Source organism: Eschrichtius robustus, chromosome 16 (assembly GCF_028021215.1).
Source record: "Eschrichtius robustus isolate mEscRob2 chromosome 16, mEscRob2.pri, whole genome shotgun sequence".
NCBI classification, from domain to species: Eukaryota; Metazoa; Chordata; class Mammalia; order Artiodactyla; family Eschrichtiidae; genus Eschrichtius; species Eschrichtius robustus.
In genome coordinates, this window is record NC_090839.1 from 1,377,425 (window position 1) to 1,402,675 (window position 25,251).

The 25,251-nt window shown below is 59.1% G+C and overlaps 2 protein-coding genes across 4 annotated transcripts; both read right to left on the reverse strand.

Annotated features, from left to right (window-relative positions):
- Window positions 1-19: 19 nt before the first annotated feature.
- OGFR (opioid growth factor receptor) lies at window positions 20-8,211 on the reverse strand. Of its 3 annotated transcripts, none has more exons than XM_068524665.1 (8): window positions 8,042-8,211; window positions 5,939-6,007; window positions 5,218-5,296; window positions 4,246-4,324; window positions 3,399-3,465; window positions 2,606-2,754; window positions 1,136-1,880; window positions 20-129 (listed from the first exon to the last, which is right to left on the reverse strand). In XM_068524665.1, the coding sequence occupies exons 1-8, from the start codon at window positions 8,186-8,188 to the stop codon at window positions 43-45; spliced, it is 1,422 nt and encodes a 473-aa protein (XP_068380766.1). In that variant the 5' UTR covers window positions 8,189-8,211; the 3' UTR covers window positions 20-42. The 3 variants fall into 3 exon arrangements, with proteins under 3 accessions (XP_068380766.1, XP_068380765.1, XP_068380764.1); XM_068524664.1 differs by lacking the exon at window positions 20-129 and adding an exon at window positions 520-1,029 and having other exon boundaries at window positions 2,606-2,676; XM_068524663.1 differs by lacking the exon at window positions 20-129 and adding an exon at window positions 520-1,029.
- A 2,621-nt stretch (window positions 8,212-10,832) lies between these two features.
- MRGBP (MRG domain binding protein) lies at window positions 10,833-15,545 on the reverse strand. The gene is made up of 5 exons (XM_068566086.1): window positions 15,364-15,545; window positions 14,815-14,936; window positions 12,598-12,679; window positions 12,241-12,315; window positions 10,833-11,853 (listed from the first exon to the last, which is right to left on the reverse strand). Exons 1-5 carry the CDS (start codon window positions 15,509-15,511, stop codon window positions 11,666-11,668), a joined length of 615 nt encoding a protein of 204 aa, XP_068422187.1. The 5' UTR covers window positions 15,512-15,545; the 3' UTR covers window positions 10,833-11,665.
- Window positions 15,546-25,251: the final 9,706 nt, after the last annotated feature.

Below are 25,251 nucleotides of genomic sequence, written 5' to 3' on the forward strand. Positions count from 1 at the left end.
GAAAGGAAGGCAGCGGTCCTGGCACGGGGGGCAAAGCCAGGTTCAGGGGTAGCATGTCCTGCGGGGTGGGGGCTGCCGAGGGAGGGAGGCACTCCGTTCCCACGCCGGGTCGGAGGGCCCAGGGGTTCCCTGTGTGGAGGACCGATGGGGTGAGGGGCGGCTGCGGCTGCCAGGGAGGGGACAGAGGGGACAGAGCCACAGAGCGCACCACTGAGCCTGCTCCCCGAGGCACATCACGGAACCCCAAATCAGGGCGCACTGAACACTGCTCCCACGCTCCTGAACCGGTGACAAAAGGCAGCCGAGGGACCAGCTGTCCAGCCCCAGAGGCTCTGGGAAGCTGTGGGGTCAGGGTGCCCAGGAGGCCTGCACCACTGCTGCACCCCAGGCACTCCCACGGGCAAAGTGGTGCCACAGCCGGGCCACGTGCACCCAGAGGGTGTCCAGCCAGCATCACTCATGAGACCAGCCCCTCCCCTGCCCCGGCCACCCACAGGGCCACCTTCGACGCCCAAACACTCAAAGTCAAATGAGTTTATTCAGAAAAGGCCTCTGCGCCAGACTAAGAAAATGGTACCCCCTCCCACCCCCCAGGCCATGAGGAGCCAAGTTACAGAGGTGGGGGGCGGGCAGCGGCACAGAGGACGAAAGAGGCGGGAAGTGAGGTCGAGGAAAGAAGGGTGCTGAAGCCCTGGCCTCCCCCAAGGGCGGGACCTGCCCTGCCAGCAGTTGCAGTAGTGGCTGCAGTGACCAGCAGGGAGAGGCCCGCAGAGCTGGGCGCTGAGAACAGTGGCGACAACGGCTCCCAGGCCTGCGGCGCGGCAGGGCAGGGCCCCGGGCGTACCCTTCCCTAAGGCTTTCCGGGCTGGACAGAGGGCCCTGCCTCCGTGGGCTCTGCCCTCTCAGCCCTCTCATCCACCTCGGGTCCTGCAGTGGCTGGGCTCCCGGGGGCACCCCGCTCCGGCCCTGCCTGGCCATCTGCTTCTTCTTCTTTGACCCCATTTTCACCCTCTTCAGCCACTGGGCACCCTGAAGGGGCAGGGGGCTGGGTGGTGGCCAGCGTCAGGGTGCCATCACCTGCTGCCACCCCAGTGCCGTCCCTGGCACCCTGGTCCGTCTTCCTTCGCTTCCTCACCTCATCAGCCACCTTGGCCTCCAGGGGCTGGGGGCAGGGCTGCTCGGCCTCCTCTGGGGCTTGGCTGCCCACTTCCTGGGTCTCCGCCCCGAGGCTGCCCTGGCTGAGGGCACAGCCCTCCAAGTTCAGGGCGATCTTCTCCACCTCCGAGGCGCTCGGGCCCGGCTCCCCTGGGGCCCGCTCCCGCAGATTCGCCTCCAACTTCCTCTTCTTGCTCTCCTTGGGGTTTGGAGACTCTGGCCCCTGCTCCTCGCCCGCCTCATCTCCCTGGTCCTTCTCCAAGGCTCCAGCGTCCTGGGGCTCTGTGCCGGGAGGCTGGGGACCCTGGGCCACCGGGTCCCCCTCCTCATGCCTCCCTGGCCCGCAGGTCTGCCCCTGGGCTCCGGCCTCAAGGAGGGGGTCCCCAGGGCTCTCCTCCCCGTCGGCCTGCCTTGGGCGGGCCGGCCGGGGCGAGCAGGGAGGAGAGCACGGCCTGAACTTCTGCAGCTTGTCGTGGGGCCCCCAGACGAACCTGTAGCGGGGCCGGAAGTGCTCCCAGGCGAAGTACAGCAGCTCACGGCGCTGGTGCCGGCACCGCACGGTGAACACAAAGTAATCCAGGGCGCTGTGCCGGACGCCGGGCAGCTGCCGGCGCACCAGCGTCTCCTCCAGGAAGAAGCGGGCCAGGGGCGCCTGGTAGTGCTCCAGGCCCAGCTCCCCCAGAGACTTGAGGATGCGGGTGATGCGGAGATTGTTGTGGCTGTGCCTGGAGGGGACAGGGGGCGCTGGCAGGGCTACGCGGGGGCGGGCGGCGCTCAGCCAAAGCCCACCCTTCCCCCCACCCCCACCCCCACCCCAAGGGCCTGATGTCCACCAGCAGAGACACTGCGGCCCACAGGCCCGTCCCCGTCCCCACCTGCTCCCCCTGCAGGGCCCCGGTCCCTGAGAAGACGGCCTGTGAACCTGGATCATGTAGATGAGGGATTGGGATGCATCCTCTAGAAGGGTGACTGGCCCCTTGGTCCCATGGAACACCCACCCCCACCTCAGCTGGAAGAGGACCAGGTGGGGACCCTGCAGAGGCGGGGGCCTCAGTTACCCACGGGCAAGGGTGGTTGCACCATCAGCAGAGTCGCGCTCTGGGCCTCCCCCAAGCCCAGCGTTTCCCAAGGCGGGAGAGGGGGGCGTGCCTGCCACTCCCAGCAGGTGCAAGGCTCAGGGACGCTGTGAAGGTGCTGGAGCCCCCCTGACAACCTGACCCATGCCCACGTGGGCAGGAGGGCACAGCCAAGAAGCCTGTGGACTCACGCGGCTTTCTTTAGCTCTCACACCCCTATCAGGCGGGGTCCACCCGCGCTCTGCAAGCAAGGAGGACGCCCAGAGCCTCCGGCACCGGCCCTGCAGGCCTCCTCCCCAGAGGTGCTCCTCCCCACCTGAGACCGGCCGTGCGGACCCCCGAGCTGCTGGGCCCGGGCTGAGGGGCGTCCTCACCAGTTGAGGTTCTGGAAGCGCTTCTGGTAGTTCTGCGCTCGGCACACCCGGCCCGTGTCTCGGTCCTTGAGCTGGATTCCGAAGAAGCCCAGCATGAGCTCGTAGGCCTGGACCAACCGCTTCCTGACCTCTGTGGAGCTTTTAAACGCCTGGAAAACGCCCCCGGAGAGCAGCAGGGAGCTCAGGGTGGCGCCAATGCAGTTGTGGGGCCGCACGCCTCCCTCGGTCCCCGATTCATCCCGGGGCTTCGGCTCAGCCCCTTAGGGTGAAGTGCCAGGGTGCAGAAGTCCAGGGATACTCTCTTCACTCAGAGCTGCCGCAAGGTCTCTCCGAGGCCTGAGGTGCTGCCGTAGCCCCCAGAGGAACTCCCTGACCTGAGAGGGGACCTCAGGGACTCCAGGGCTGGACACGGGGCAGCAAGCACCCACCCTGTCTCCTCGGTGCACCTGCTTGGCCTCTCTCGCGGGCTCCTTGGTTCCTGGAGCCCCCTCCCGACCATCCAGGGCATCCCCAGTCCAGCCCAAACCAGGGCTGACCAAGGCAGAGCCCGGTCACTCTGACTCTGCTCGTGGCCCCTGCCCTGGACCCCTGGATGTGAGCAATCCTCACAGTCGGATTTCTCTGGAAGCCTGCAAGGAGCACTGGGGACAGAGGCGAGGACCACTTGGGAGGGAAGATAATTACACGGCTGGGGGGGAGGCGCTCCTCTAGCTCCTGTACCCCCAGCAGCTCCTGAAGGGGCACGCGAACCCCTGTGGCCAGCCAGGCCCCTCCCCTGGCCTTTAGAGCTCACCTCGACCTCTTGGAGCGTGAGGGGCTTGGCGTGACAGTTCACTCCTGGCTCCCGCAGGGGAAACAGCCTGTGAAGGAAGAGATGGCACGGGCCCCATCAGTTGGCAGACGCGGGCCACCGGCCACTTGGCACGCGCTGGCTGGGCAGCCTGGGGCGGCTCTCCGCTTGCCTCCGGGGGCTGGCTGGACCACACGTGCCACGGGTTCTCACCAGTCAGTAAAGCCAAGGGGCAAGGGTGGGAGAGCTCCAGGGAGGGTGCCCAGGACGAGGGCCCAGGACAGACCCACCTACAGAAGTCCCAGCCCGCCCACTCGGCAGCAAGGGCACCTGCCAGCCACCCCCCGGGAAGCCCTCCGTTCCCTTTCGTTTTCACGTTCTTCTGTTCCTCCCATCATTAACGCTGTGGAGTTATTCCGCGGGAAACCCTGTGCCCCAGGTTGGCTCCCTGCAAGCTGTCCTTAAAGGACACTGCGTTTGTGGGGCGGCATCCGGGGGTGCCTCAAGGCACCGTCAGAACCCGCCCCCGCGGCAGAGCGGCTCCGCGGACAGGCTCGTGGGGCCTCCAGCCAGCTGGTTTGCTGCTTTTCCTGTCCCCCAAGACCGGTGTCAGCTCCCAGGGGCAGAGGCTGTTTACAGCTGGAGAGCCCAGAAGAACCCAGACTGCAGGACCCGGTCTCCCCTTAGCTGGTCCCGCCTGCAGTGCCGGGCGCTGGGCGCTGAGGGCAGCGCACCTGCTCAGTAAGCGCTGTGCCTGGCAGAGGCGGAGCCAGGCTCCAGCCTGGGTGGGACCTCAAGCTGCTCCTCCGGAGCCCCGCCCCAAAACCTCGGCCCCGCCCTGCCCACTCACCACTGGATGTAGGAGTGATTGTCCTCCAGGAGGTCGTACTCTTCCTTCCAGTTCTGAAGAATGTCCTCAATGAAACAGCCTGGGAGCCCCACGGGGACAAGTCAGCCAGGGCTCCCGAGAGCCCCTGCCCCCACCGCCCTCTGCCCCTTTCGTGAGGACCTCGGGGCCTGGCAGCTTCAGGTTGTGCACAGCTCGTGTGATTTTAACCCCACTTTGGCCGACTGCCACTCTGCCACCTGGAAAGCGGACCCTTATTGCTGATGCAGGGCAGACCTGAGTGGGCAGGCCCCATCGGGGAAGGACAAGTGGTCCCAAACCTGCACCTGTCTTTGCAGAAGGGGGGCCTCGCCATACCCCACAAAGCACAGGCTGCTGGCCAGAATTCTGCCCTCAAACAGAACCTGCAGCCAAGCCCCACCCTGCAGCCTGGTCTCCCGCAGGGCAGCCCCTGTTTCTGCAAAGGGCCAGGAGGGGAACACCTGAGGCTGTGCGGCCACCGGCCTGTGCCGTGGCAGGAAAGCAGCCACAGACAACACGTACGTGCAAGGGCATGGGTGGGTTCCAAGGAAACCTCACTACGGACACTGAAATCTGAATCTCGTATGATTTTCACATGTAACAAAATGTTATTATCTCTTACATCTTCCCCAGCCACTTAAGAACGTAAAAACTGTTCTTTCCTGTTAGCTTACACATGCTGCTTTCCCACTACAGAGGGAGAGTCGGGTAGTCGGGCAGAGACGGTGCGGCCTGCAAAGCCACCAACGTTCATTGCCTGGCCCTTCGGAGCATGTTCGTTAGTGGATCCAGGCCAAGAGTTGGGGCCCTGGCGGCCCCTCAGCAGCTTCCAGGGGACACCGTGGGGCTATCTGAAAGCCACGTGTCCAGACCAGGTCCCAGCAGACCAGACAGGCAGAGGGGAGAAGGGAGCCCCCCGAGGCTGGAGCTGCCAGCAGCCGAGCAGGTACACACCGTTAGGCAGGAACCGAATCTCGTTTTTGTAGAAACTCAGGTTGGGCATGTCACCATTGCCATCTCCTTCCACCAAATCCTGAGGAGCCAGAGAAAGGTGCCAGTCAGGACATCACCAAAACAGGCTGCCTCCAAGGGCCCCTCACACTAAAGCATTCCTGGGATGGGTGGGAGGGAGGGGGTGGCTGCTCTTGGCCCGTGAACCTCCAGACATCCTGAAGGCTGGTGAAGACCCCAAGTGCCAAGTCTGGGCCCCCCACCCCACAGGTGAGGACCAGCCTCCACACTTGGGGGACAGCAGCCACCTCTGACCACCAGCAACGACCTTCCCCTCACCAACGTGGGCCAGGGCTGGGAGGTCCCCTTCATCTGCACCCCAAAGACAGCCCAGGGATTGCCTGAGACTCTTGGGTGCAGGGAGCCGGGGCTGAGGGAAAGGAGGCTGTGAGATGGGCTAGCGGTGCCGGGCCTCCTGTGGACGAGCTGCCAGCTGGCGCCGTCACGTGTTTTAAAGGTAACGGCACTGAGATGGGAGTTAGGGCGCCGTGCTGTCACCCCATGATTAAGCGAAGGAACAGCAGGCCCAGCTGGGGTGTCCGGCAGGACGTGGGACATTGTCTGAGAAGGGCTGATGGGACACTGTCCAGCTGGCCTTCTCCGGGAGGAGGATTTGGTCCTGGGTGGGCTGCAGGGGGCAAGGGCGCTGCAGGCAGCTACCTACCGGGTAGTGGTGCCGGTACCTGCGTGTGTCCCTCACTGCTCGCCAGTTTCGGGACCCTGTCACCTTGAGCTGGAAAGAGAGGAGACTGGATGAGACCCCCCCAAGGAGACCCTCCCCACTCCTCAAGGCAGCCAGCAAGCAGGACCCACCCCATGGAGCCCCCATCCTGGTGACGGCAGCAAGGACCTGGGCTAGCTGTCAGCAAAATCAGAGGGGGTCGGAGTAGCTGGAGTGAGGCTGGCCCCCTGCTGCTTGCTCCGGCCCTCAGGAACCCCAGGCCAATGTGCATTCTTGGGGTGGAGCCCCCCTAACTCTAGCTTCACTTTCTCCTCCCATGTTTGCTGGCTACCCTGCTTGGATCACACCCCAGGACCTTGCCCTGGGAACCCCGCCTTTCCCAGCACTTCCTCCTTGCACTGTGCTCTAAGTTGTCACCTAAGGGTCTGTGTCCGTAAGGGTAGTGGCCTTGCCAGGAGGGGCCCCAGATGCTTCCCCTGGTGGGCTTCTTAGCCAGATGCCAGTTTGGCCAATGGACAGCAGATGAAACTGAAACTCAGCAGAAGCTGGCCCCGCCCTTCCATCAGTTTCCATTTGTCTGCCTCCCTGGGTCATCTCAAGAGAATGGGTCCTGACCGATGCTGGTCACGTGCACAGCTCAGAGCAGGGCCAGCCCCACAGATGCACAAATGACAGAGCCCAGGACGAAGCACCAAAAAGCCATGCTGGGACCCAGTGTGGGGCAGCCAGAGAGGACCATGGGGGCCCCTGCGGGAGAGGGGATAGGGACTTTGTAGAGGGACAGAAGCCATAGCAGGAAGGAGACAGGAAAGAGGTCAGAGGATTGTGGGCATCTCACAGGGAGGTCAAGGTGCCAGAGCACTGCTTTAGGAGCGTGGCCCATGGAACTATGGTGGTGACAGTGTCCTCTCACCTAAGCTGCACCATGCCCAGTGGGCATCTGCCTGCGGAAAGAGCCAGATTCCTGCCCTGTGACTCCTGTGACCCTGACCACTACCCAGCCTACCTCCCTGAAACACTAGAGAAGTGCCGAGGCCGCCGGCCTTCCAGCCAGGCCCAGGAGCCCCTTGGGGTCCCTCTCGCTGACTGACCACTCCAAGACACAGAGAGAAACCTGAAAAACCAGAGCTCTCATCTGCTACAGGGAGAATCCATCCCCGACACCACACAGGCTGGAATTCAAGACTCCCTAGACATGGTGCCAGGACGCCCTCATCCCAAAGTGAGGGGGACACATGGTGTCAGCTACCACTTGGGGCCTTCCCTCTTACCCGGAACCCCAGCTGCACCCACTCCGGGAATGTGACACCTGGCGAGCGCTAGCAAGTAACCGCTGGTAATGATGAGTAACCATGGTTATGACAAGTAACCAGTGGTGACAACGAGTAACCGGTGGGCACAGCCGGCCACCCTGGCGCAGGCACGCCACGCACATGTAGCCTCCAAGGCCGCCTCCAAGACGACGTGAGGTCAGCCCCAGCCAGAGTGGGTGGGTGCCGCGCTGAGGATCAGTGGGGGTGGGGCAGGCTGGGGGCTCCGGGGCCTGAGGGAAGCTGGAGTCCTGGACAGCGGGGCAGGGTGAGGTGCCCCCCGAGCGGCGCCAGGGTGCAGGAGGGAGCTCCAGGAGGCCGAGAGGAGCAGTGGAGGGGGCCAGCACTGAGGGCTGGGGCCTCTTCAAAGGACAGAGCCAGGGCCTGAGGCTGGGGCAGGACAGAGAGGAGTCCAGGATGTGCGGGGCCACCCCCTTGAGGAGGTGTCCTTACGCAGATCTGGTCCTGGGGACACGGGTCTGAGGGTGGCCCTGGATTCCCTGCAAGGTGCCCTGGTGCGGGGGCGGGGGGTGCGGGGGAGGGGGTCGGGCGGATCTCAGGGTGTCCTGGGGATCACGATGGGGGAGGAGGACAGGGCAGGGAAGAGGGCAACCGCTGGAGATGGGGAGCCGGGCCCCAAGCCGGGTCTCCGGGAGGGGCCTCCACACCCGGCCCCGGGGTCGGGGGGGAACGATTTTCCAGGAGCCGGGCCTTGCCCCCTATTCCAACGCGGCCTCCCCAGGGGCGCCGGGTACCCAGCGCGCGGGGGCGGCACCTGGAACGCGCTGGGCCGCGGGTCCGCCTCGGCCTCCACGTCCCCCGGAGCGCCGGCCTCGCCATCCTCGTCGGCCCCGGCCCTCGGGCCCTCGCCGTCCTCCTCCTCGTCCTCCTCCCAGGTCGAGTCGCAGTCCGGGTCCTCCATACTCCGGCGGCGGCGGGACCCGCTCCGGCGGAAGCGAAAGTGATAGAGGGAGGAAGCGCGGGGGCGTGCCGGGGGGCGTGCCGGGGGGCGTGCCGGGGGCGGGCCCGGGGCTGCCGACTCCGTCCGCCCCGCCCGCAGGAGGCCCAGCCCCAGGAGGCCCCCTGAAGGAGGTCCCCCTGGAGGAGGCCCATCACCCCGAGAAAGCCCCTCCGGAGGACGCTCGCCCCCTTCCGCCGTGAGGTTGCCCGCCACCCATGCCCACCTTGGTGGTTTCTCCCTGGAGAGGCCCCCTGGAGGATGTTCCCCGAGGACACCCCCTCAGGATCCGCCCAGAATATCCCTTTCCCCTGGGAAAATGTCCCCCAAAAAGATGTTTCCCTGGAGGATGCTTGCCTCCCCAACCCACCAACCTGAAAAGTCTCTCTTCCACTGTCCGGGAATGTTCCCCTCCACCCTGAGATCCCCACCCTGGAGATCTTTTTCTTGGAGGATGCTTACCTCCTAGAAGTCCAGAACCATCCCCTGGAAGAAGCCCCGCCCCCATGCCCTCCTCAGAAGAATGTAGCCCAGGATGCCCTCTCCTCTGAGGATGCTTCCAGAGGGTCCCTGTCCCCCAGAGCACCCCCCAGAATGTCCCTTCCCCTCCAGAACATTCCCCCTGGAGGATACCTCTCTCCACCATCGTGCCCTCTCAGGATGACCTGAGGCAGGATGTCCCCCGAAGGGTGGCCCCCCTGGCAGTTGTCCACAGCATGTCCCCCACCCCGTACGAATGTGTGGAGGATGTCCCCCCGCAAGGATGCCCCCAGGAGGACACCCCCTGGAAGTTGTCCCCCAGGTGTCCCCCCAGGATGCTCTCCAGGTGTCGGCTGGGGCAGCAGTCTCATCAGATTTCCTTCGGGGACTGAACTGCTTTCAAGCCCCCTCAGATGGTTGGTAGAAGCCATCTTCCTGGGCAGTAGGGCAGAGATCCCTGTGTCCCCTCCAAAGGTTCACAACTGGGCAGTTTTCTTCTTCAAGGCCAGCGGGAAAGTCTCTCTCCAGTAGAGAGTCCCATAGTGCAGTGTCCTCGTGGGTCTGCCCTCTTGTCCCCTTTGCTGCATTATAATGGTTATAAGAAAGCACAGGGGCTGCCTGCACTTACGAGGCGGCACCAGGCAACGACCCAAACACCTGGAGGCAGAAATGACCGGGGATCATCCTCAGGGCTGTTCAACACAGACTGAGGCCCAGCCCAGCCCCCGGGGATGCTGACCTCGCCCAGCCCTGCAAGTCAGCTAGCAGGCCTCAGGGGACGTGACAGTCCTCAAGCTGTGCAGCTGGGGACGACCCAGAGCTGAACAGAACCTGCCAATCTTGGCCGTGGGCACAGCTAAAGACCTCTTTTGGTGCTGGTGCCAATTCCTTGCAGACTCACCAACCTGTTACCTCTCTGGGTACCGTCTTGCCTGGACGACTTTCTAAAAGGACAGTGGTGACTCCGCCAAAGGTATGGAGCTCTGGGCATTTCTGCAAATCATCTGCCACCGATGGCCTGGGCAGGTGTCCCGAGGAGCAGGCGATAGAAGAGCTGCCAGGCATCGGGTGGGGCTGGCCCACCGCAGGCTGCGGCCGCGGGCCTGGCCTTCTTAGCTGACTTGCAGCTGGCCTCGGAGACCCTGGCTGTGACTTCCAGCCTCTGATGGGGGGCACTGATGGGTGCTGGGGTGCCCTCCAGGGCTGGGCAGCTCTGAGAGCACGTGGGCGGGCAGGCTCCCCACCTCTGCCCCAGAGAACAGACAAGCATGCAGCGGAGACAGGGCCGTGGCCCCAGCCTGCGGCGCTCAGAGCACAGCCTTCCCACGGCTGCCTGCTGCCACACAAGGCTTGTTCTCAGACGCTGCCCAGCTTCTGCTTTACAAGTGCCAGTCACACCCAACTGCACCTGGTCTCCATCTAGATTCCCCTCCCCGTGGCAGGAGGTTACCTCTGAGGGTGTGATCTTCTGCTGGAGACTTACCCCACAGGGGCCCCCCATGCAGCAGGTCTGAGTGTGGGGTGCAAGCTTCTGCCCCAGCTTCCCGCACAGGGCAGTCGGGCTGGAAGGCCAGGGCTGCTCAGGGTCGGCAGACCCGACCCAGGACACTCAACCTGACACAAGACACTGCCGGACAGCGTCGGCCCTGCCAGGGAAGCGGGTGCCGGCCTCTGACCCCACGCCAGGTGACCTCAGCCCATGGAGCTCCTGGCCTGGCCTCGTGGGCTCAGCCAGTTCTGACCTCCTGCTCCTGATGGTGGGGGACGGGTGGCATTCAATGTCCTCGTGGTTTGTCAAGATGAGGGCGAGCACCTTCGCCGTCACTCGGGAGGCCCGGCTGCGCCTCTCAACACAAGCTCAGCCGGAATTCTCACCGTCACATTCGTTTGTTCTTGGGAAGGAGGCACCAGTTCTGGCTGGTTTGCTCTCTTGACATTCTGCATTTGAAGGGTTGCTTACATGCAACAAAGTAGCCACTCTGGAACCTGTTGTTACTAGGTTGTATATTCATTGTATCGAGTGATCCAGTACATCAAAGTTAGCTTCAGTTATAAATCTTGAAAAAATACAACTTCCTATTGTAGGAGAAGTTAACTTACTTTGGTATCAAAATCACACAACTCCAGGTTGCTTTTTTGTGTTTTAATGTCCCTCAGTCAAACACAAGTGTACCTCGGTCAGCCCGGGGCCCAGGCTGCGGCGGGTCAGCCCCACATCCTGCCTCCCTCCACATGCTCATTTGGTCTGTTTGCGAGTTACTTGAGAATACAAAAATAACCGCTACAAATTCTCTGTATCGGCATATAAAAACTGAGCAAAAAGTATCTCAGTGGTCTGTTACCTTAAAACAAAACATCTCAGAAAAAATACAACACAGGTTTAACTTCTGCAGTATTTTTTTTCATATAAAACACTAGTAAAATAGGCTTCTTAAAAATTAAATAGTGAAATACCAACCAAATTATATACATCGTTACAGTACAAGTGAATGAGGCAAAATACCCAGTTCTCAGTCTCTCGGGTGGTGGAGGGGCCGGCGCCGGCGGCCTGACGCTCTCCTGAGGCCGCAGTCAGGTGAGAGCGGTAGACAGAAGGACAGATGGACAAACGGGAAGACCGGGGCTCCTCAGAGCAGAGAGGCGGGTCGGTGTGTTATTGCTGGCTGTGCCCCGCTCTCTGCCCATGCAGCCTGGTCCGCAGGCCCATGCCAACGCTTAGCCACCGGCGCAGCTCGGCCGTTGTCACGAAGCCACGACTGTCCGGAGCGGCCGTGGCCGGGGCTCACACCTCTCGGGTCTCAGCATCTGAATGGGTCCCGTTTCGGTCGTCAGGGGCCATCTGAGCCCAGGCGCTCTGAGTGGCACTGCGGGAGCCTCTGGCACCTGAGGGCAGGCAGCAGGCCCGGTGGCATTTGACCCGCCGACCGCCTGGTGACCACGGTGCCCGCCTGCTGTGAGCGTCTACGTCCGGCGCCGCTTGGCCGCGCTGGGGCTGGAGGGGTTGCTGTTGGCGGTCAGGACTTTGTCGGTGACCCGGCTGCGCTTCCGCTTGTCCGGCCCCTCTTTGGACCCCAAGTCTGAGTTGCTCTTGTCTTTGTCTTTGCTGGACTTTTCTGTTGCTTTCCCCAAGCTTCCTGAAGATGAAAAAACTGGGAGACAAAATCATTTGGCTGAAAACAGAATATCCAAAATTTTATTTCATCTTCCTGTTCAGTTTAAGAAATCTACACCTACATACATGACATTGACCCCAAAAGGCTCCTCCCGAACTGGGGGTGCTTCAGTCGGACACCCTCCTGCACCCCGTGACCACTGACTGGGCCCGGGGCCAGGCTGCCCCGTGCCCCCCTCCCCGCCCCGTGCCAGCCCCGTGCGTGACCTCCCAGCGTGGGAGGCTCTGCCTGAGCAGACGGAAGCGGCCTTCTCAGCTGCTGAGCCAGGTGCCAGGCCCTGGCTGCCCGCGACGGGGAGGCCTTGCCAAGCTGGGGTGCTGTGCCCCTAGGGCCCCAGGAGGGGCGGGCGAGCTCCATACTTACCATCATCGGCCACATTGTGGGGGTCCACATCTTCCTTCATTTCCTCGTTCGTTTCCTCCTCAATGACCACTTTTCCTGGGGGGAGACGGCCGACGGTGACCTAGAGCCCGGGGCAGTGGGCGCCGCAGCCCCACCCGACCTGCAGCGGCTCAGGCCAGGGGCTCCTCCTGACTCGGGAGGCGCGTATGTCCTTCAGGAAGTCCTCCCCCAGTCCCGGGGGCCCCCAGACCTCCCCCTCCAAGAGGGCCCAGCATCACCTGCCAGTGACGCTCACTCCCCGAGGCTCGTGACCTTCACCCTGACACCACCGCCCTCGGCCTTTCCTAGTTCCCAAATCTGCTCTCGCCCGAGTCTCACCTTCTCGGACTTCTTGAATGATTTCGTCTGGAAGGACGAAGTTCCTCTCTGGATTTGGGAATGGGAGAATCTCAGACTCGTGCTGATGGCAAACAGGGCATTTTGGGTTTTTTTAAGAAACAAAGAAGAAAATGTGATTTTAAAAGTCACATTCAAAAGAAAATGTGACTAAAGATATGTAAGAGACAACTCAGGAGCGACCAATGAACACACGTGACTGTCTTGGGGGCTGCAGTGGGCAGGCGCAGGGCTGAGAACTTTCTTCTTTCTCTTGTGCAGTCTGCGAGGGGCTGGCTTGTCACAGAGACCCAGACGAGGCAAAACTACAGTGTGAGCCACAGGCAGGCATCACGATGGGAAGAATAAGGGTTTAGTGTCACCTGAGATGATGCCAGGGCAGCTCCGCCGGCTGGCACGCCTCCGGGGGCAGAATCAGGCAGCGCAGTCATGCCGGCCTGGCCCGGCTGCATGGGCTCCCCCTCCAGGAGAGCGCCTTCAGAGCCTGCGACAGCCATGAGGAAAGGCCATGGTGCCTGGGTCCCGTCTCCGGGGGGAAGGAGCCAGGGAGGCAGGGAGAGCCACCCCCGTAGAAACCAGGTAAGCAAAGCAAAATGGAGGGAAGTCACACACATGCCAGAGGGACAGAGACCCCGGAAACACGGACCGCCGGACGAGGAGAAAGGTGAGCTGGTGGGAAGGGTCTCTAGGTCGGGAGGGGGTTCAGGAGACAGGGCCTCCAGTCCCCAACTTGGGAGCTGTGCTGACAAGCCAGGTGGTCAGCATGTAAATGTGCCACAACCAACATCCGGGAGCTTCGCAAACCCCGAGGGCGCCTGGGCTCACGGTCACCTTGTGGGGTGCGGTCCACAGACTCATATTTACAAGGCCCCAGGTGACCGAGGCATCAGCTCCATGGCGGTGCTGGGGTCTAAGGAAGCAAGGGGAGAGGGGCCACCTGTCCTGGGCTGAGACCCCTGGGTGGCCCCCCCCAGTGTCACGCGGGCCCTGTGCTGGGCGTCACAGCCACGGGACCTTGGAGCCAGTGCCTGCGCCCGAGAGCCAACTGTCTCCTACTGCACCAGGGCCCCCCAGGACAGGGGCCCTGCCATACTCATCTGTGTCTAGCTCCTGGCCGCCAGCCTGGAGTCGGGGTGCAGGAAGTTCCTGGGGGTCAGGTGACCCCCAACATGACAAGCATGGGAGCCCTGTCAAGCCTCTGAACACAGGAATTCTCGGGGAGCGGGGCCCCAGCTGGTGGGCACGGCCCCTCTGCAGGGCCTGCTTTAGTTTAGCGGCTTGTCCTCGAGTTTCCAGGGTACTGACTGTGGGCCAGGGGGTCAGATCCAGGGCCCAGCTGTCAGTTCCCCTTTCTATGGGAGATTGACGAGGCGCAAACGACTTGCCCAAGACCAACAGGGAGCGAGTGGCAGCGCGGTTTATGGACACAAGAAGGCCCGGGCTTCGCTCTCCACCTCACAGATGCGCAGCAGGTCTCAGCTGGGCGGCTGGGGCAGCCCCAAGTCCCGAGGAGAGGCAGAGCCTTGCCTAACCCCAGCACGGTCTCCCACCCTGCTGGTCACCTGACATCCCCACTCCCACTCATTCTCCAGACACCCCGGCCTCCTCTGCGTCCCCTGACGCACCAATGCCTGCTGCCACAGGGCCTTGACGCCTGCCACTCCTCTGCCGGGAATGCCCACCTGTCTTTTCTGCCGTCCTGGTTACCTAGCTAACCTTTTCCCCCTCAGACACGGCCAGCTGGGGGTTTCATGAGGCCTGGGCCCCTGCCTGCCTGGTTCTCACAGAAACCACCATATTCATCTTAATAGGACTCAGGCCCGGTCACCTCCCTGCCTATAGCACTCGGAGACTTTCCACAAGACTGACAACGGCCTAAGAGCCCCTCCCACGAGCTTCAGCTCCCTAGTTATCTCCTGGCGAGATCTTAACCGACCACCCCCCAAGCCCCCACCTAAGGTAGCTTCCAGGCAATAACTAGCTACCGTCGTTAGGCTTGTGTTTTTCGTAAAACTACTCAGAGCCATCTTGTTCAACAACTGGTCCCCTGTGGGACATCCCAGACATCAAGGTCCCTGAGGCCAGGGCCCGGCAAGGACCCAGGGAGAAGGCATGGAGGGGCTCCCTGCCCCCAGCTCTGCCTGGGGGAGGGAGGGGCTTTGGCCCTGGGAGGGCTGGGGAGGGTGGGGGCCTGCTCACCAGTGCCTGCATGTCATACATGGTGCTCAGGTGGTCCCAGATGACCTTGGATGGGACCTGCCGCCCGATGTTCTGGCTGAATTTGTCTCGGATACAGATCATGTGGAAGTGCCGGTTCACACCTGCAGAAGGAAGGGGTCAGCTTGCGGGCCAGCAGGTAGTGTTGGGAAGAGAGGTGGGGGGCAAGGGGGCGAGAGGGGCAGTGGTTGGAGGGGGTGGGGGTTAGGGGAGCAGGGGTGGGGGGAAGGGGGAGAGAAAAGGGCAGGGGTCAGCGGGGAAGGAGCAAAGAGGGGCCGGGGTGGCTGGGCGCAGGAGCGGGCAGAGTCGGGCGGGGTTAGGGTACAGAAGGGGCAGCGGGGGCAGGAGCGGGGGCTGCGGGAGGGGGCGGCGTGCAGGGGAGGGCAGGGGTGGGGTGCGCAGGTGGGGGCAGGGTCGGCGGGGGTGCAGGCACAGGAGGCCCCGCCCCGTCCGCCCCGCGCGCGCCCCCGGCCGTTGCCCGCCGCCCCGCCCCCACGCGGGTGCGCGGCCGCGGCGCGGCGCTCCGCTCACCGACGGGCTTGTGGCCCAGCATGGCGTGGAACAGGCACACCTCCACCTCGGGGCTCCACACCACCGTCTCCTCGGCAGGGCTGGTGGCCGCCTCCCCCGGCCCCTTGTCGCCCGCCGCGCCGCCGCCGCCCACCTCAGCCTCCCCCATGGCCCGGCCGCCCAGCGACGAGCCCCCGGCGGGAGCTGGCGCGGCCACGGGCTCCGCGCAGGCGCACTCCACGGGGCGGGCGCGCGCTCGGTGGGTTCGCTCTCGGGCTCGCGCGCGGGGCTTGCGCAGGCGCAGCTGAGGGCTGGATCGCGGCGCCCCCTGGCGGCCCGGTCCCGCGGCGAAGCGCCGTCAGAGTGCGGATCACTGGAAGGAGTGGGTTTCGGGAGAGGGATGGAAACGCCCTAAATTAGGTTGTGGCGATATCTGCACATGGCGATATCTGCACAGCTCGGGGTAAACCCCGCTGAACTGTACGCTTTAAATGGCGGAATTTCAAGTTACACCTCAGTAAAGCAGCTAAGAAGAAAAGCAACAGGAAACCTACAATGCCTGCGAGTGTGGGCTCCAAGAGCTTCCATTGCCCCTGGCCTGAGCGCTGCAGAGGGGCTCCTGAGCACCGGGGCAGGGGTGTCCGGGCCCATCCTCCCCGACCCGGGCCTCTAGGTGAGCCCTGGCCGCGGAGGGGCGGGGCCTGGGACTGGGCGGAGTCTGGTCCGGGGGCGGGGCCAAGCGGGGCGCCGGCCTGGGGGCAGTCCCGTGACGATCTCAAAGCAGCACCCAATCAAGGCCGCCGGCTCCGCCCCGCCCCATCCCCGCCCACCTCGGGCTTCTCCCCGCCCCCTCCCCACCAGGTCACGTCCACCGCGGTGCCCGGGGAGGGTGTTCTAGGCGAGGAACGCTCTTCGCCTGACGCTGAGTGTAGACTCTTCGTCGGGCTTCCGGGTCCCCTTCCGGCTCTGCGGCCTGCCAGCCGTGTAAGCCGGCAAGGCGCTGAGCCTTTCCAGGCCGCAGTGTCCTCCTCCGTGCAATGGGAGCGACGACGGCGCCTTCCCCGGGGGTGCTGATGGGGGCTGGTTTCTGCTTGGGTGACCCGGGCACACGCTCGGGGCTTCTTAGCAAACATTTGGAGCCAGTCTGGCCAGCCTCACCCCCTGGGACAGCCCGGGGACTCAGAGCCTGAGTCTTGGTGGCCCATAGAGGATTCCACAATGGCCCAGGGCCACCAGCCGTCCTGGGAGCCACGATGTGGCTGGACGTTGTGATTCCAGCTGGGCCTGTGCTCCTCTCCTCTCTCTGACGCACAGGTGGGGCTCCCCCCAGGGGGTTGCTGTGAGGTGGGAATGAAGCAGGGCCCAAGCCACTTAACATGGGCTCTGTCACACAGGAAGTGCTAACAGACAGTGGCCCTCACCACTTATCTCCCTACTGTTCCGGGACTCGTCGTGGTCCCTGCTCCTCCACCACATTCGCCCTCTTTTCATCCCCTGCCCCATCCCTGCCTTCTTCAATCTGGAGTGCCTCCTCCCCCAGGAACCGCCCCCCCGCCCCCCCCCCCCCGACTGCCTTGGCTGGTTTGTGCCCCTCTCCTGCAGTCTCTTCGGCCCTGCCTGGAGTCAGCTGTGCAGGATTATTTTCCCCGCTGCCCTGGAGGTTCTGGGGGCCGGCCTGTGTCTTGGTCCTCTGTGGTGGCCACTGCACCTGAACCATGTTCGGCCAGCTGCTGTGGTCCACAGACACCTGGTTCCTTTCGTTCTAGGCAGATTCTGGAATGCGTCCCTGGCAATCAGACTCGATGCAGAAAGACAGGTTGGACGATTTGGGCAAAAGGAAACCGTCTTCTCCACATCTTTCTTACTCGAAGCCTCCCAGTTACTGCCTGTTTGTCTGCTCCACCAACTCTACCTGTGGGTTCTGTGCCCGCCTCCGTGCCCAGCGTCAGGATGGAGCTGAATGCCGTGCTCAGCTGCCAGGATTCCGCCTAATTCCAGTGATTTGGCTCATTTCCCTGTGTCGCACAGATGTGAGCACAGTTGGAGCTAGACTTAGGCAGGATTAAGGAATCGGAAGCACTGTGCCTGCACCTTCAGCCTCTGGGTTTTGGTGAATCAGGCATCAGGCTTCAGAGCGATGCCCAAGCCTTGACTGCACTGGTGATTCAGCGTGGGTGCCTGGGCCATCTGGGAGTTATTTAGGATGAGCAGCCTCAAAATAAGATATGGAAAAAAAGTTTTAAAAAGTGAAATGCAGCTGGATAGAGAGATGTGTGTGGGCCCAGTGTGTATCCTTCTGGGATGATCATGAGAGTCTGGGCTGAAGGAAGCCCCTTAGCCCATGAGTGGAAAGCTGCTGGTGAGAAATTCCTCTGTTACGGGCAGTTTCTTCCCACCTGGTTACGAAGGCAAGGGGTGGGTGTTGTCTAGGGATGAAATATGGCTGCTGGGAAAGAGGCGGTCACTCAGGTGTCATTAGCAGTTGATTGTTGAGCGCCTCCTGCATGCTTGGTACGGGGGTGTGGGTAGGGACTGGGCATGGTGACTGCTCTGCTGGGAGCCCGTAGTCTGGGAATCACACTGAAGATGACGTAAGATCTTATGCGAAGGAGTGGAAGAGAAGGGAGCTTCCCTGGGGATAAGGACAGCCCCGGGTGGCAGGACTTCAGAGAGAGGCCACAGGTGCAACCAGGAACCTGACTCTGAGCCCCACACTCCTGATCTCAGTGCACAGGGGTCCCTGGATCCTGGCATGGCTCAGACACCACCCCTGGACACACTCTGGGTGCTCAGAGCCCTGGACACGAACTGCAGGGGCCGGCTAAGACCAAGGGCTTCCCCTGGACGTTCTGGGCAACTAGACCTCCAGGGCCCTGGGAGGGGTGGGGGATGGGCAGCTCCTCCCCCAGTAAAGAAGACATTGGATCAAACTACCAATGTTATTTTTCACAGAACCAGAACAAATAACTTTAAAATTCGTATGGAAACTCAAAGACCCTGAATAGCCAAAAACAGTCTTGAGAAAGAAGAACAGATCTGGAGGAACCATGCTCCCTGTCTTCAGACTATACTATGAAACTACAGTCATCAAAACAGTATGGCAGTGGCACAAAAACAGACACATGGGTCAGTGTGGACAGAAAGCCCAGCAATAAACCCACACACTTGTGGTCAATTATCTACAACAAAGGAGGCAAGAATATACAATAGAGAAAAGACAGTCTCTTCAATAAGTGGTGCTGGGAAAATGGACAGCTACGTGTAAAAGAATGCATTTATAAAATTTTCTCACACCATATACAAAAACATAAACTCAAAATGGATTAAAGATCTAAATGTAAGACCAGAAACCATAGAACTCCTAGAGGAATACATAGGCAGAACACTTTTTTACATAAATCATAGCAATATTTTTTTTAATCTGTCTCCTAAAGGAAAGGAAATAAAGGCAAAAATAAATAAATGTGACTTATTAAACTTAAAAGTTTTGCACAACAAAGGAACCCATCGACAAAACAAAAAGACAATCTACTGAATGGGAGAAAATATTTGCAAATGATATGACTGATAGGAGTTAATATCCAACATACATGAACAGCTCATACAACTCAACATCAAAAAAACAAACAACCAGATTAAAAAACGGGCAGAAGAACTGAATAGACATTTTTCCAAAGAGAAAAATGCAGATGGCCAACAGGCACATGAAAAGGTGCTCAACATTGCTAATCGCCTGGGAAATGCAAATCAAAACCACAATGAGATATCACTTCACACCTGTCAGAATGGCTATCATCAAAAAAGAACACAAATAACAAATGTTGTCGAGGATGTGGAGAAAAGGGAACCTTCGTACTCTGTAGGTGGGGATGTAAATTAGTCTAGCCATTGTCCAGTATGGAGGTTTCTCAAAAAACTGAAAATAGAACTACCATATAACCCAGCAATCCCACTCCTGGGTATATATCTGAAAAACAGAAACAAAAACAGTAATTCAAAAAGGTACGTGCACCCCAGTGTTCATAGCAGCATTATTTACAATTGCCAAGATATGGAAGCAACCTGTGTCCATCAACAGATGAATGCATAAAGAAGATGTGGTGTACACACACACACACACACACACACACACACACACACTGGAATACTACTCAGCTACAAAAAAGAACGAAATTTTGCTATTTGCAGTAACATGGATGGGCCTGGAGGATATTCTGCTAAGTGAAATAAGTCAGACAGAGAAAGACAAATACTGTATGTTATCACTTATATGTGGAATCTAAAAAATTAAACAAACTAGTGAATATAACAAAAAAGAAGGAGACTCACAGATATAGAGAACAAACTAGTGGTTACCAGTGGGGAGAGGGAAGGGAGGAGGGTCAATACAGGGGCAGGGAATTAAGAGGTATGAACTATTAGATATAAAATAAACTACAAGGATATATTATACAACACGGGGAATATAGCCAATATTTTATAAAAACTATAAATGGAGTATAAACGTTAAAAATTGTAAATCACTGTATTGTACACCTATAACATGTAATATTGTACATCAACTATACTTCAGTAAAAAATAAATAAGTTAAAAAAAATGATGCTGAGTTCCCTCTCCATCCGACAGCGGATTCCACCTGCACAGAGCAAGTAGGGTCACGTGACAAGCGTCATGCCAAAGTCCCTGTGCCCGTGCGTGTGAGGGGCTGTGTGGCTTCACTGCCCTTCCCGTGTAAGATGAGGGAGGGTGGGTGGGCACACCCTGGGGGCTACACACGGGCCGAGGGAGGGAGCGCTGGGAGAGGCTGGTGGCGAGAGGGGAAGTCGACACGAGGTACGTGGGGGAGGTGTGTGTGAGGTGTGTGTGAGGAGGAAGCCTAAGGGCAGTAAGTCCTGGGAGAGAAATATCAATAGAACCCACAGATAATGTATAAAGAACAAAGAGTGCTTTGTATTAAAAAACAAACTTTGAAAAGAAATCAGCCTACCATCTATCTACCTTTCCATCTATCATCTATCTATCTATCTATCCATCTATCGTTTATCTATCCATCTATCATCTATCTTTTCTACCTTTCCATCTATCTACCTGTCTATCCATCTATCTATCTACCTTTCCATCTATTTATCTATCTGTCTGTGTATCCATCTATCTGTCATCTATCTATGTATCTATCCATCTATTTTCTATCTATCTATCTATTTATCTATCTATCTACCTTTCCATCTATTTATCTGTCTGTCTGTGTATCTATCTATCTATCTATGCATCTATCCATCTATCTATCCATCTATCATCTATCTTTTCTACCTATCAATCTATCTGTCTATCCATGTATCTACCTATCTATCTATCTATCTATCTACCTTTTCATCTATTTACCTATCTGTCTGTGTATCCATCTATCTGTCATCTATCTATGTATCTATCCATCTATTTTCTACCTACCTATGCATCTATCCATCTATTTTCTATCTATGTATCTATGTGTCTATCATCTATCTATCTACCTATCTATCTATCTATCTATCTCTATCTATCTATTTACCTATCTATGTATCTATCATGGGAGGTAAGAGACAAATAATAGCGGCTCCTGGAGGGGGGAGGTGCTGGGCAGATGGGGCAGGGGTACGGGGAGACCCTTTCCCGTGTGTCCTTTTGTACACGGGGCTTTTTGAACCACATGAAGTGAGTTGCCCATTCAAAAAATTAAATGAAAAAAATCTAACCTGCGACATACTACTTGCAATCATTAACAAATGATAAATCTAATTACTTTTTATGAGGTATGATTGACGTATAACATTCTATTAGGTTTCAGGTGTACAGCATAATGATTTGATATTTGTATGCATATTTGTATTTGTATGTATACAAATACATTTGTATGTATTTGTATATTTGTATGCATATTTGTATGATATTTGTATGTGAAATTGTCTACTTATTGAGAGAAGATGGCATATTCCTTGTCCGGAAAAGAAGAGGGCTGTGAAGAACCAGCGGGCGGGCGCCGGGGTGAGGGGACCTGAGGAGAGCAGAACCCCAGGGCTCCACACTGAGATGCAGGCTCAGCAGAAACCTGGGCTCTGCACTGAGCCCCACCTGCGCTCACCACCCACAGCCCCGCCTGCGTACGTGCCACGAGGCTTGTACGTAAGCAACCTCACCATGGTCCCACAGTCAAGGACAGGGCCAGGAACTGACCTCCAGAAGCCACCCAGCTGTGACCCCCCTCCCTCCCAGCCCACCAGGCCTGCTCTGCTCTGGTCCCCATGCGCTCTCACCTGGGCTCCCTCTTGGAAGCCACCCTCCAGCCCCCTGGGGCCACAGATACCTCCCTTACCTTTGCCTGTCTCTCTCCTGCCCAGACTTCAGCTCTCAGGTCCAAGGACGCCACCCCAGGGGCCTCTCCTGACTCCCAGACAAGAGGGGCTCCTCTGCTCCCGTCTGGTGCCCACGCAGAGACCTGGGAGGGTACGCTAATGGGGATGGAAGAGCTGGGCGCTGGCTGGGGGTCCTGCTTGCCCACGGTCGTCCTCGGGCCTCGTCCCAATCTCTGGACCGGGAAGACAGCTCTGTCACCTCGGTGCCCGGAAGGTGAGGAACCAGCCTCAGCCTGCAGCCCCACATCACACCTCTAGGGGGAGTGTCCCACCCACTGTTTGGACCCAAACCAGGGCTCCTGTCTCAGAAACCTGCAGGCAGGAGCCTAGTGAAGGCATTTCCTGTTCCCTGGGACCAGGCCCACCCCAAGGGTGCCAGTTAGGGTGTTTCTTTTTTTTTTTTTTTTAATTTTATTTATTTATTTATTTATTTGGCTGCGTTGGGTCTTTGTTGCTGTATGCAGGCTTTCTCTAGCTGCGGAGAGTGGGGGCTACTCTTCGTTGCGGTGCGCGGGCTTCTCATTGCGGTGGCTTCTCTTGCTGCGGAGCACGGGCTCTAGGCACACAGGCTTCAGTAGTTGTGGCGTGCGGGCTTCAGTAGTTGTGGCTCGCAGGTTCTAGAGCGCAGGCTCAGTAGTTGTGGCGCATGGGCTTAGCTGCTCCATGGCATGTGGGATCTTCCCGGGCCAGGGATCGAACCTGTGTCCCCTGCATTGGCAGGAGGATTCTTAACCACTGCGTCACCAGGGAAGCCCATTAGGGTGTTTTGAAAAAGAAGTCCAATTCTGCAGGCTGGGCACATGAGGAATCGCTGTGATGACCGCAGGGACATTTGTCCCACCCGCTGGGGGAGGCTTTGTGCTCAGCCCCTGCCCTCGTACTGTTACCATCCCCACCACGTCACCCATGGGGCCCAGGGGAGGTGGGGAGCCCCGGGGGGGCAGGCTCAGCTGCTGGGCACTCCTGACTGGTGGGGTGCTGAGCTTCCTTTTGGGGTTGCTAGATTTCACATGTAAAAATAGGGGATGCTCAGTTAAATTTGAATTTCAGATAAACAATGAATAATTCTGCAGTCTAAGTGTGCCCCAAATATTGCATAGGATAGACTTACATCCAAAATTATCCACTGTTTATTTAAAGTTCAAAGTTAACTGGGCGTCCTGTATTTTACCTGTGACTCCTCACGGCTTTTGACTGAATTACCTTCTGGTCAGCAGCTTGATTTGTCTTGAAACGTGGCGGCCGCCAGGTCCACAGTGTTCCGTCCGGCTCCCGCTGAAGCGAGCTGCAGAGAGAGGGATAGGGCGGCCCCGTCAATGCGGGGGCTCGTTAGGATGTGTGGAGGGGCTGAGGGACGCAGGCTCTGATGGCTGCGGGGCACTGGTGCTATGGGTGCAGAGGGCCCCCAGGGAGGGGTGCACAGCCTCCTGCCTTGACGGAGGGATTCTCTGTGCGTTTGTGCGATGGAAAGCCGCGTGGAATCCTGCCGCGTGTGCACCTCAAATCCCTGGGCCTGGGGACGGAGGGAAGGAGTTCCGATAGACCGATAGACCCGGGCTGCTCGGTCGGCCTCTTGCCGGCGGCCTCGGCGTCACCTGGGACTTGCCAGCAGTGCAGGGTCTCCACACACGCACGCATGTGCACGCAGCTCCCCTGCAGGGGTCTCGGGGGGACCGAGGTGGGAGATGCCGCCTGACCACCTCCCACGCTCCCCTCCAGTGGCCTCGAAGGGGGTGGGGGCCGGGCTGAGCTGCTTTTTATCGTCTTTTTACTTTCCAATCTCTTGGGGGAGGTGACCTCTCGTTTCCTGCCTGTCCTGGGAAGTGTGGCCGTCCGAGCCCTGGGTCACAGCCCTTTGTCATCAGAGCGAGGCCCTGCTGGAAGGTCTTTGTCCAGCTGGCAAGTGGCAGCTGTGGGAGCCGGTGGCCTCACCTGTGACAGCAGGGAGTGAGCCGACGGGAAATGAGTGGGGGGTCTCCCGGGCAGTGGCCGTCGTGATCTCCTTTGTGGTGGGGAAACTGAGGCAGGCTGGGTAAGTGGTCCCCTATGCAAGGTGGGGGGCCAGGCTGAGTGCTCTGCTCGTGTGACCCTGGAGCACCAAGCCCCACCCTCTCACCTCCCCTGAGGGTGGGGTGCCACAGGACAGCACTCATTTTCCCCTTCCCTCCCACCCCTCCTCCTGTGGCCCCAGGGAGCCTGGGGACCCCTTTGCAGGGGTGCCCTTCCGGGGGAGGGGACCACCTCTGAGGGCTGTGGAGGCGGTTCGAGGTGTGGGGAAGGGGCCCTGCCACACACAGGAGGGAAAGCAGCTCCGGGTTGTGACCGTGCACAATGGGTCTTCTTCTCAGCTTCTCCATGTGGTGTGGCCTCACCTCCGGGGCGGGGCGGGGGGCAAGGAGCAGACCCTTGATCTCCAGGGGCCGGCCTCTTACTGATGTCAGCTTTGAAGACCCCTGTCCCCAAGGTGACTCAGCCAACTCCTGCTCCCCCCACGCCCCGTTCTGTTTGTCTTAATGAGGCTTTTATGCATTCAGCTGATGGCGAGTCATGCATCATTTTCCACTGTTACTCTCGTCTCCTTGGCTCTCCAGGAGCCCTGGGACAATTAGGACTTCAGAGACGCCGCAGGACGACGATGTGACGGTCGTGAGATGCGTGGAGCCTGTGCCTGGGTGACCAGTCATCTCAGCTCTCAATGCAGTTTCAGCGGGACGAGCCAGGCGGAATGCATTTAAAAAGATACTCTTTCCCCGTTAATTCAGCTGCCAAAGGCCAGCTCTGCTTTCTTGAGCAGAAACAAGAAAAGGAAATGATTCTTTGGGTCAACGTGGAGACCGGCTAACGCTCTCTTTGTAAAAGGAGCGATTCTTTTCACAGGCGAGAGAAATCATCCTGAATTAAAATCCCTTCCGCCTCGCGCTTTCCGAAGTCGGGGTCCGCAGCATCTGGGCCTCGTCCAGCATCTGGACCTCGGCGTGGTTTCTGTCCTCTCTGAGGAGGGAAGGCGTGGGCTTTGCGCGTCGTCAGTATGGGCCTCAGGTGGGTACAAACTGCAGCTCAAATATGGACACAACGCACGGGGACAGAGAAGTGACCACTGGGCTCACAGTTGCCCAGCCGTCACCTTTTGACCCTCCGCTCTGTACCCGCTGTGCTGTCCAAAGTGTCTCGCACCAACTCTCTTTTTACTTCTATTAAAAAAAATAAAATCCACCAAGGCAATGATCTCAGATGGTCCAGAAGAGGTTCCATAGAGGGACAGGGGTTGAAAAGCAAACTCGGGCAGATGCAGCGACCTGGTGCGTCTGGAGGTGGGGGAGGGGTGGGCCAAGATGCTCTTGTATGAGTCATGCAACTTGAGCTTGACATTATTTCAAGTTAAAAAATTTAAAAATATATAGAGATGGAGAGGAAAAAAGGTACGTGAAGGAAACCTACCGCAACAGTGAGTTCGGTTTTGTTTTAAAAAATAGCATTGTATAATTTCATACATGATCGATTCCCAAATCCTGGCCTTTC

Coding starts and splice junctions, on each gene's coding strand:
- OGFR (XM_068524663.1), bottom strand. CDS start 8,188: ATGGAGGACCCGGACTGCGACTCGACCTGGGAGGAGGACGAGGAGGAG. Junction 3,466..4,245: donor AATCACTCCTACATCCAGTG/GTGAGTGGGCAG, acceptor CTTCCTTCACAG/GCTGTTTCCCCTGCGGGAGC. Junction 2,755..3,398: donor TCACGCTCCAAGAGGTCGAG/GTGAGCTCTAAA, acceptor GGCGTTTTCCAG/GCGTTTAAAAGCTCCACAGA.
- MRGBP (XM_068566086.1), bottom strand. CDS start 15,511: ATGGGGGAGGCTGAGGTGGGCGGCGGCGGCGCGGCGGGCGACAAGGGG. Junction 14,937..15,363: donor GCTGGGCCACAAGCCCGTCG/GTGAGCGGAGCG, acceptor TTCCTTCTGCAG/GTGTGAACCGGCACTTCCAC. Junction 12,316..12,597: donor CATTCAAGAAGTCCGAGAAG/GTGAGACTCGGG, acceptor GTCTCCCCCCAG/GAAAAGTGGTCATTGAGGAG.